Source organism: Hesperophylax consimilis, chromosome 26 (assembly GCF_061612785.1).
Source record: "Hesperophylax consimilis isolate HC1 chromosome 26, BYU_Hcon_1.0, whole genome shotgun sequence".
Lineage (NCBI taxonomy): Eukaryota > Metazoa > Arthropoda > Insecta > Trichoptera > Limnephilidae > Hesperophylax > Hesperophylax consimilis.
In genome coordinates, this window is record NC_142861.1 from 1843484 (window position 1) to 1855336 (window position 11853).

At 33.9% G+C, this 11853-nt stretch overlaps 1 protein-coding gene across 1 annotated transcript; it reads right to left on the reverse strand.

The window, feature by feature from the left end:
• Window positions 1–428: 428 nt before the first annotated feature.
• LOC149410967 (uncharacterized) lies at window positions 429–7589 on the reverse strand. Its single transcript, XM_089647609.1, has 4 exons — window positions 7560–7589; window positions 1491–1763; window positions 1222–1318; window positions 429–586 (listed from the first exon to the last, which is right to left on the reverse strand). The coding sequence occupies exons 1-4, from the start codon at window positions 7587–7589 to the stop codon at window positions 429–431; spliced, it is 558 nt and encodes a 185-aa protein (XP_089503735.1).
• Between the last annotated feature and the right edge of the window lie 4264 nt (window positions 7590–11853).

Genomic DNA, 11853 nt, shown 5'->3' on the forward strand with positions numbered 1-11853 from the left:
AATCCCGATTGCAAGACCGGCATTTATTGTGTATGTTAACTGCTGTAATGCTAATATATCTGCGTGTGTCAACCAAAAATGAGAATACATTGTCATCGACAACGGGTCTATCTGCCGAATTTCAGCTCGATTGGATGTCGGAAAGTTGGTTCATTTCTGCTTCCAAGATTTGCTTTCATTTGTTATCGAAAACAAAAGCGAAATTCAATTAGGTGTATTAATAAATAAAATAAATAAAAATGGAATATATGAATAGTCAGTAATTATTTGCATGAAATATATTTTATGAGCAGAAGATTTAGAAATAATTTTTAACATATTTGAAAGGAAACTTAAGTTACAATGAAGAAATAGCAAATTAATTACTAATTAAAACATCGGTGAGTTCTTCTTGTTTATCGGTTATTCCTGAGAGTTGACTAATGTGATTAATGTCCATATCCATGGTAAATGGGCTCATGGTGGATGGGCACAATATGGACGGTTGGTCCAATCTTCTTGACCTGCGCCTGGAAGCCGTGGATGTCATCAGATTTGTAGTCTACGATGCGCACTGAACCGTCGGGTTCCACCAGAGAGTATTGGCCTGCAAACATAACTCATTAGAAGCTATTAACAATAGTGGACCAACATCTGATCCTTGTGAAACACCAGTGATTAGTTTGATTCATAGGATTCTAAGAGTATTCGGGTCTTGAAATAGATAACAACAACAACAAGAAAATTGTTGAGGATCTAATTCAGATCCTTGTGGAACGCAGAAAGATTTAAGATAAAATTTACAATTATTTTTAACACCTACTTGACCTAAAGCTAATCTTTTCTGAATCTGAATATAAAATACGTGTAGTTTATTAGAGATTGCCAATTTAGTAGACTTTAAAAATTAAACATTTGACGGATAATGAGATATAACAGAACAACACAAAAAACAGAAAATGATAAAAAAATCGGTAGGAAGTTAGGTTAGGATATTTTCCTTCAATTTTTGTACTCTTTTATTCAATATTTTGTTCTGTCACTTTATTTATATTGGAACCATGTTAACTATCGAAATATCAAATACTATTGTATTTAAGTTTTATTAAGATTTAAGTTAATATTAGTGGATTTAATTGAATCCTTGCGGAACACCTTCAGACTAGAGAAAAGGAGAACAGTCAGTAATTTAATAACAATATGTTAATCCCATTATTTTAATGTATGTATGTTTATATTCACCTTTAACAACACCTCCATCTCTGGTTTCGGACTGTGTCTTGACATCTCCTGTATGGTGATCCTTTACTCCATAATCGTAGGTGTAAATTGGGTAGGCCTAAACAAATCAAATAAATATTGGTGTTACTGATCACTTACAAGAGTATAAATTGAAATAGGATATTAAGATTATAAGGAAACTTTGTAATTATTTAAAAACCATAAGCAAAACAGAACTAGAGGCCAAAATAGCTCATATGGCGAGCAATATTTATGAAGTCGAAACTTACATGCTGATCCAGGTGTCCATGACCAACGCCTCCATAGCCCAGTTCGCCCCCGAGACCTCCTTTAACTCCTAGACCTCCCAATCCAACACCTCCTTCAAGTCCGTAACCGAGACCTCCCCCCAGCCCACCCAGACCTCCTCCCAGCCCACCCAGACCTTCGTACCCCAAACCACCTTCCAGACCTCCGAGGTGACCGTGCCCCCTAACAATGTTGCTGTGGGAGATAGCTACGTGGCCACTGCACATGGCCACCAGAGCTAGGCAGACTGAAACCTATGAAAATGCAAAAAATCAAATAAATATTATTACAAATAACCTTCTCGAAGTAATTCGATTACACGCACACCACATCATAAAATAATTAAAATATTACTACCGTAATTGCTGCTAAAGGCGAAGCTTAATGCTAAATTACTATTTTGATTAATCTTTATAACGAATTGGTGTACATTATGAATACCAAAAAATATGCTTCAGATAAATTGAAGGTTTTTCTATCGTTTCGCTTGAGTAGAATACAAATAAAAAAATAAATTACTCAATAAAAAATATAAATTTAAACTACTAAAAAAAACATTTTTTCAATAGAAATGTATGAACGCGTAAAGGAAACAACTTTTTATAAATACAGTATTATAGCTAAGATTATCTGTGACAGTTTCACTTGATTATCTTTTTTTGCTTTCTTAAAAAAATATAATCAAGTGTAAGTGTATACAAAATAAATAAAAATCAGTTTTGTGCTTGAAATCAAACGTTTTTAGACTCCGTTTTTCAAACGATTTTAATGCCTATTACCTACAATATAAGGTATACCAAGAATGTACACATTTTTGGCTTGTAGCTTCCTCTTAACTAGCAAACATGGAATAACAAACACATACATTATTTCGATATATAGACACAACAACTAAGCACCTTTACCTACATGGATAATCTAGCATAGTCGATCTATAAAAAAATTATTTGTTTAAATAATTTATCGATAATGTCGATAACTTGTCATTGATACCAAAACGACTGCAGAATCGCCAACACAAACAATATAGTCGTTGTGAACTGTTCTTTATTGATGGTGAATCTGCAGTCACGCTGGAGAATTATGACATTATCAATAAAACTTGGAAACTAACCCACTTCCCAACATCTGATACTGCTGAAACTCGACAGATCGACTCGTTATCGATGACAATGCATTATTTAAAAATTCACGCACACCTACGCATTTCTCTAAAATTCTATGACATTATAAAAAAATTACAAAATAAATCTCGTTACCATCCAATTAGGACTTGGCTTAAGTGATAGCGTGGTTCACTCATTTTAGTCAGTCCCTGGGGAGGATGGTTCAAACCTCAGTCAAACCAAAAAATACATCTAATAATAAAAATAGATGAGTTGTTTTGTTTTTAAATTTAATATCAAATTGTAAATCAAATTATATTAGATTCATTAGTTAATATTACGTTTTTTTAATACTTTTCACTAATTCAAACATCGCATTCAATCTATCAAAACAATGACGTTCAATTATTAAAGGTTTTGTCACAATGTTGCTACATATATTTGTTCGAAATAATGACTCGACTCCTCATAGAGTATAAGGTCTTAAACATACGACAACTCCACCTAAAATATTCGCTAATACATTTCCTGTTCAAATATAAAAACAAAACTCTCTTACAACACAACTACACCACCAGAACAATAACCAACGGTCACTACAAATTACCTTCTCTACATACCACGTCAGCTCAAAGACAATTTTTCTTCCTAGCTCCCAAAATCTTTAACCTTATCCCTGAAAACCTAAAAATCGTGAGTCAACCCCATTATTTTAAAAAACAAATTATGAAATGGATCCGTACATACGGAATACATTACAACTATAATACCCATTCAATCTACACTCTATCAATTTTCACCTTTCAGACAAAACATAATATATCCTTATTCCCCAACTTAGTGGTATAGTAAGTACATAATTAATTAGTGTGATCTATTTACTAATAATTTCTAAAATTTTTCATCTTCTTATAATTCTTTAACTTCTCCATTCTCTTCCTGCAACCCAAACTAGCTTTACATCATTTTTCTTTTTTATATTATTGTAATATATAGATTCAATGACTGTAAAATTCACCCGCCATAACACAGGATAATCCCTAGCATGGAGGGTGAAATATCACAAAAAACCACATGTACTATCTAAATCATGTATCAATAAAATAAATGTTGAGCAATTTTTTCACCTTTACGAAAACCATTGTTGTGTTTTGTTAATCCTGAACACTAGGGAACCACAAATGTGTACTGATAACCTAAACGAATTAACCAGGTATTTATATCCAATGATAGATTGCGTATACTCCAATATATTCACGCTTCTTTAAACATTGATTACCAAATATTTCCGTATCAGAATTCCTATAAACGGTGTAATAAACGCCCGGTTTGATTAAGCGCATTTAAACAAACATTGCCTAGTGAAGGGCACGCGTTGTGCAATCACTTGAACCAGATCAGTGAAGTATTAACCCTTCAGGCAAATTTGTTCGGTTTTAGGAACAAACAACTATTACCCGAAGAGTTAATTTGTTCACTTTTCGGAACAGGTCATATGATCTCGTTGAAATCTTTGTGTCTCGCTATCGTCTTAGTTTTTTCCTCATAAAACACATTAATTACACATTATAAAGAAAAAGGTATGCTGTTAATAGTAAAAAATAACATTAGTCAAATGACCACCACAACCACGTCTAAAGGACCATATCCTTTTCATGAAATTTTCCATAACCAAATCGCAAAGTGGCTGCCTTAAGTCCTCGATAGCCTCACGAATTCCATCTTTGAAGTCTTGAATCGACGCGGGCTGTTGGCGTAGATCTTCTCTTTCACGTGGCCCCAAAGGAAGAAGTCGCAAGGTGTTAAATCACAAGATCTCGGTGGCCAATTGTGATCACCTCTTCGAGAGATAACACGGTCCAGAAACTTTTCCCGTAAAAGATCAATGGTTTCGTTGCTTGTGTGGCACGTAGCGCCGTCTTGTTGAAAGTAAACGTTGTCCAGATCAATACCATCCAACTCCGGCCATAAAAAATCATTAATTCCTTAATTAATATTCAAAATAACACCTCTTATTGGAAAACCTATAGTTAGTTAGAAACTTGAAAGGGTATTGTTAGAGTTAGAGGATTACGAAAAAATCCAATAAATCAAATAAATCGAAAATAGTTAGAAAAAAATCTACATTCAATTATAGAAGTTAAGAGGAAGCCACAAGCCAAAAATGTGTATATTTTCGATATACCTTATATCGTAGGTAATAGGCATTAAAATCGCTTAACAAACTAGAAACAAGTCTAGAAACGTTCGATTTCAAGCAAAAAACTGGTTTTTATTTATTTTGTGAAAAATTTAATAAGAAAGTAAAAAAGTTAATCAAGTGAAACAAGATAACACTGATAACACAAATAATCTTAGCTATAATACTGTATTTTTATTGAGTAGCTTATTTTTTTATTTGTATTCTACTCAAGCGAAGCGATAGGAAAACCTTCAATTTATCTAAAGCATATTTTGTGGTATTCATAATTTACACCAATTCGTTATAAAGACTATTGAACCAAAAAATTTAGAAATTTCGTTAATTTTTATTAATTATTTTTATACGAAATGACAAAAATTTGAGGTAGAAATAATTTTTATAGTACATTTGTCTAATAAAATATATTTTTTTATATTTATCAGTAGTTTTAGTTCAGTGTTTATACAAAAAACGTTAGGTGAGCTATTTGTTAAACTTTTTATGTTTATCTACAAAATTTGACTATTTAAAAATGTTTATTTATTTGTAATAATAAAATTTCAATGCATATTTCATCACCTTTCAAAAGACAGTTTTTAGTTTTCGGATACGTTCAGAAATATTCCATTCATTTGAATTATATTGAGAAGCGGAAATTCACACAAATTATAGGACTTTCTGACAACAGAATCTTTAAGAAATTAACGGTCAATATGTCAGAGGCTTGAAGGGTTAATATTGTTTCCATGGACAATAGAAACAAAGTAGATGTGCCGTAAACCATTAATTAATATGTCGTCAACATCTTTAGTATAATTTTTTTATTTGATTTTACATCTGAAATAAACGAAACGATGGCATTCCCAATTGAGGTATTTTGTCAGGATGAATGAAATGGGGAAGGGGATGGGAAGAGAAAGGTTGGTAAGAATCTGGCTATCCAGCAACCTCTGGTCAGGAGCCCTTAAATACCTGAAAAAAACCTTGAATGTGTCTATCTTTTACTTATCTTTAAAACACAGGCGTCATACCAATATTAAAATGGAAGATGCTCACTTGATCACTTCGGCACTGGTGCATAGTCGGGAAAGATGTCAAACCCGTGCCCAACATATGTACACGGTTAACATTTGTCACATGAGAACGGGTCGCTTCTACGACTCGTTCTTGAATTCAACAGCTCGGCTCTGGAACGATTTTATGGCCTCTATATTTCCTCCCTTATACAACATGGGTCTCTTCAAGACTTCACTCCTTACTCTCCCCAACCCAAAAAACCCACGCAGCATCCCAAAAGGTGACACAGGGCATGATGAAAATTATTTTACTCTGAGCTTCTTGTAAAAAAAAAATAGATCTGGTTACCAAACACGGCTAAAGTCATTTCAAGCATCGTTTCAATTCTGAATGGTCGTCTTCCATCAAAGCGATGTTTCCTGCGTATTTGACGATTGATCAGATTGAGAATCTTCTGTTTCTATTTGAACTTTGCTTTTATTTTCGGTAATGAATGAATCCAATCCAACTAAATCAAATCGAGCCGAAACTCGGCAAATAGATTAGTTGTCGATGATAATGCATTACATTATATCGATGGCAATCACGTACACACACGAAGACATATACGCGTTTTGAAATCGGTTGACACTTAGCTGTTAATATACGAAATAAATGTCAGTTCTATATAATAAAGGTCAGTTCCTGGGAAGGAAGCATCAATCCTTTGTCAAACCAAAAGATATTTTTGAACAGACATTTTAAATAAATCAAACTTAAGGCGATGCACTACGTCGTGTAATATTTTGAATCGAGCCACTATCAATAACACACCTTACGTAGATGGCGATAAGGCTTAAATTCCCGCTTCACACCATCCACATGATTTGATTTATGCAAGATAAAAACATTGTCAAAAAATGCCTTTTACATTATTTTGTGTATGTTCATGCACAAATATTTAAAAAAATTTCGATCATTTTATAAATAACTTAATTTTCCAAATTATACAATAAAACCATAACCGAAAATGGGTTAGTAAATAGGAGATTTTGAATTTTAAAGCAGCTTTCATAGGCCTTACACATTATTTTTTTCTGGGCTTATAAAAAAACTTGAAACATAGGTACTCGATCATTTCAAATACCAGGATGTATTCTACTCGCAGTATTTAATTAAAGCATCTGAAACATTTCTAGGCGACCAAATTTTCAAACCAAAAACGAATGATTTTGCATTACTACGTAGTGCATCGCCTTAATAATGTTATAATTGAATTCTGCAAGAATTCAGTTTATTTTTCATATTGTGGCAGATGTTTAGGCGTTCAGGGCCATTTTGATAATGGACATTAGTAAATTTGATTTACTTAAAACATTATTAATACTATCTAATTTGCAGAGTTTGAAGTACCAAATTCACCTCGATGCCATTTTATCGCAATTTTTCCACATTACCACCTTTTTCGCTTCATGGGTTTTGAGGAATTTAAATGTTCGTTTTTATGTTTTCCTCGCCTCAACCGATTGAAATGGGTTAATCGATGAAGTTAATTTACTAATAAAACAGTGGAATTTACGTACACTTCCCAAGGTCGAAGCTTTAAAATAAAGACTTCCAATTACTTTCAAAAAGCAAACTATGGCATAAATAAAGTAAAACAATGACTAGATGCCAACCTACTCACTCTCAATATTGATAAAACAAAATACCTACTTTTTTTCCATACGTAAGCCCAATCTCCCTCAAAACTGTCATAAACTTACCATCCATTCATGCTCACAAGATCTCACCATGCCTACATCACCTCACAATAATTTCTCATGCGAGAACCTAAAAATAGCTAACAAAATCAATTACTTAGGTGTTATTATATAGGGTTTTCCAATAAGAGGTGTTATTTTGAGTAGCCCGCTATTTCGGTAGATGTTACTTTTGAAGCTGTCATTTTTTAACATTTGACAAGTAGAAACTATGCCATAAATAAAAATGGAACGATACACGCTTCAACAATGCATTGAAATTATTAAAATTCACTTGAGTGAATCAAATGCAAATCATCTTGAGTGATGAGGCCCATTTCCACCTCGGTGGCTTCGTCAACAAGCGAAATTGTCGCATCTGGAGCTCGGAAAACCGAAGAATTATTGTTGGAAAGCCTCTCTTTCTTCAACGTGTGACTGTTTGGTGCAGTTTATGGTTCGGCGGAGTCATTGGACCTTACTTTTTCGAAAATGAGGCTGGAGCAACAGTTACTGTGAATGGATTGCGCTATCGAGAGATGATTATTGATTTTTTACGGCCGGAATTGGATGGTATTGATCTGGACAACGTTTACTTTTAACAAGACAAGCAACAAAACCATTGATCTTTTACGGGAAAAGTTTCTTTGAATATCAAAACAACACCTTTTATTGGAAAACCCTGTAGATGATCAACAGCGCTGGGAGGCACATATCAATTATGCTACAAAAATACTCCGCAAATTATGCTACATTTTCAGATCTCTCAGATCTATCCTTAACCTAAAAACATTAAAATGTGTCTACTTTGCACTCTTTCAAGCAATTGCTACATATGGGATTGTGTGATGGGGAGGTTGTGCATCTTCAATTCTCCGTCCCATGATTTTAACTCAAAAACTATTGCTAAGGATAATATTCAAATGTCACCCGTCACACCCATCAGTGCCATGTTTCAAAAAAATTATAATCCAAGATATTCGTCAATTATACATTAAAACTATTCTTATATACATATGGAAAAACAATATCATAAAAAAAAACACAACAAAATATTCATACGCGTTACTCGTCACACCTAAAATGTGTAATTCCTCCAACAAAAACAGCATTTGCACAGCGACAATTTTCCTATATTGCTCCCAAGATATTCAATTCACTCAATATAGATACCAGAAAATCGGAAACTGAACATCTTTATATAAAAAATATTCAGAATTGGCTATTGGTAAAGAGAAGGAACTATTGCAAATAATGTCTCGTGTCATTAAATTAAATTAACTGCTCTTTTATTCCATTATATTTATATGTTTTCTTATTATTTTTATTTTATATCTTTTTGTTTCTCTCTCTTATTTTTATATATCTTAACATCTAAACATTGTAATCTAAATAAATATGGCTACCATAATACGGGGATTTGCCTAGTATGGTGGCTGTAGAAACAAAAAACTGTAATCATAACATATCATTTTAGTATTTTACGTATTCCTGCGCAAATACATAAGTTACCATTAATAATTGACTGAATAATTGGGATTTCTATAGTTTAAAAGCCCATAAGACAGAAAAATGCATGGGGTCGTCCGAAGACCTACTTGGTTACAGACGTATTGTTTGGCATCTTGGCCTGTCAAGAGTTAAAAAAACCCTCCAAATATGACATAGTGGCTACAATTTTATAGTATTCATTTTTTTGGAAATTATTTTCTTCCTGTATTGAGCAAATGTTTAAAAAATGGTGTTTATTTATAAGATTTTTGGGAAACACTGATTCATTTACTTCTTATGATGCCCTCTCCTATCGGAGGCTGGCTATCATCAGAGTAATTATCACCCCACAGGCTGTAGTCTAAAACAACCTTGCGATAAGAATTCAGCTCAGCACTGGTACCAGTCAAGTTTCAAAGCCATGAAGTGCCGCGTCTTCCTTTGCATTGTCTTCCATTACAGTATATTCAGTGGAATATGTATCAGAGTTTTTCTAATAATATAGGGTATATAATAATCTGTTTATTTTAGTATTGAAAAATATTAACGGATAGCAATATTTAGAACACAGGCATCACGTGGGAATGCTGACTTTGTTACCGGTATTTCGATGGAAGTTGCTTCGAGGAACTATCGTCATTTTGCATGGTGGATACACGCCAAACTTACATGAATAAAAATGAGTATTGTTATTTATTAAAATACAACTCATGCAGCTGCGTTTCTCCTAGTAAATATAATGACTAAATGCGAAAATATTAGAATTTTTATGAACACGTGTACCGACATCCCCATAAGGTAAGTGACACATTAATACGTTAACGCGCTTATAGCGTGGTCTGTCACAGGTTTAACACATTGATGTTTTACCGAAAGATTATTAGGAACGCATTTTTTAAAGGCCTGCAGTCCCGTTTTTAACAAGAACACGAATAATTTGACCAGATTTTTAATAAATTATCAATATTTCATTTTTTCTACACATGGATAATTGTATGCAAGAATTTAAAGAGGTGGGATTTGCCACGAATTAGGCAACTGATGATGCGGTGCTGATTGCTAACACTATGGAAGATCTACAGTCTCTCGTGTCTAAGATGAATGAAGTATGAGAGTACGAAAACAGTGTGCAATATAGTTGTGAACGAGGAATACATACAATATGTACTTGGAGCAGGTGGATTAGTTTGTGTATTTAGGAAGTATGTTTACGAGAGATGGGAAGCCTGACAGAGATATTGAAAAAAGGGTAAATGCAGGTAATTCCGTTAATGGAGGACTGAACGCAGTTGGCAACAAAAAATTGTCCAAAGAAGCGAAGTGAGCAGTCCACAATGGAGTTCTGGTACCTACTCTGATGTACGGAAGTGAAGTATGGAACTGGCAGAGAAAAGATGAAAGTAGACTGAATGCTGTTGAAATGAGATCCATGACGCGTATGTGTGGTAAAACCATGTATGACCGTGTGAGAAATGTGGAGATCTGCAAAGAGTGCAAGGCTGATGTAAGCGTAATGCGTAATGATCAAGAAAGAAAGCGAAGAAAAGAGTTCTTTGGCGGTCCGTCCTCTCTGCCTACCCCTGCGGAGAAACGGTGTGTTGGTTAGTTAGTTGGTATGTTTTATCTTTGTAAACACAATTGTTTACGGTTAACATTCGTTACGCGAGAACGGTTAGTTTCTACTACTCGTTCTTGAGTATTAAGGTAGTAAAGAGATATAAGGTTACACGTGGGACAAACACACGTAGGTACACACCACTGCGTGCTAAAATCCGTAACATGCGAAAAAGGTCCAACTTTCTTGCGAAGCAATTAATAAACCTGGCAAGTCTTCCCGATGGTAAGTTAGTTCTGCACCTGGGAAGAATCAGAAATTATCCGGGACAGCATCCTATTTTAACCAGAACGTCTGGCATTGATAGTAAATCATTCAAAAGTTCATAAGCCATTAGCAATTGACCAATTCAGCATTCAGTTCCTTCTTCCATTCTTGTAGTACATGTGTATCTCTTGTTTATATTGTAAGCCTCAATTCAAAAGCTATAATGTTGAATTCGATTTAACAACTCTTGTCAACGGAAACTGTCAGATACGTATCTTTAATAATTTAGTCATTACCTTTCCATTGTTAATAAAGACCTTCCCAAATTAGCCTGACCTCTTGGACCATGAAGGATTTTATCGACATGATGAGAAATTCCATTGAAAGATATTTGACTGTATTTAGAATATCTAACCAACTCCGTTTCAACTCATTGTCTCATTCACATTCATACATACTCTTCTGTTATTCTGATTCACGACTTTACTACAGTATTGGTTTACTTGATCGTTCCATGTCTTCCTTGGACGTTCCTGACTTCTTCTATCGTTAAAGTTTGCGTCATATATTTTATTTAAACTTCTTTCTTTGTTCGTTCGCTCTACAAGTCCAAACCATGGATGGTTTTACTACACATGCGCCTAAAGGATATCATTGCTACAGCATTTAGTCAACTTTCATTCTTCCTCTGCGAGTTCCAGTTTCTCTGCTACTTCAGTCAATTGGCCGTCAAATGCATTTTGCATATAGTTTTGTATTAGTGATCAACGAACCGGTGGATGCAATCTGTTAGCCTAAAGTTGATAATGGTTTGCCCAGTCTATAGTTAGTATTGTAGAATTATATTGAAGTAATTGTTCACAAACGACGCTATGCAAATCATCAAAATATTATTATTATCGTTATTTGAAATTCTTGTGTGGTGTCGTATAAAAAAATAACAAAAATAAAAATAAAGTTGGTTGTTTCAGGTGAAAAAAAATGTAACAAGCAGTAATTGTTGAA

What these genes read in the sequence shown, in the direction of transcription:
- LOC149410967 (XM_089647609.1), bottom strand. Translation starts at nt 7,589, where the DNA reads ATGGTGAGATCTTGTGAGCATGAATGGATG. An exon ending in CTTGTGAGCATGAATGGATG is followed by an intron (nt 1,764 to 7,559) that starts GTAAGTTTATGA and finishes GCATTTTCATAG; the next exon opens with GTTTCAGTCTGCCTAGCTCT. An exon ending in AGATGGAGGTGTTGTTAAAG is followed by an intron (nt 587 to 1,221) that starts GTGAATATAAAC and finishes TTATGTTTGCAG; the next exon opens with GCCAATACTCTCTGGTGGAA.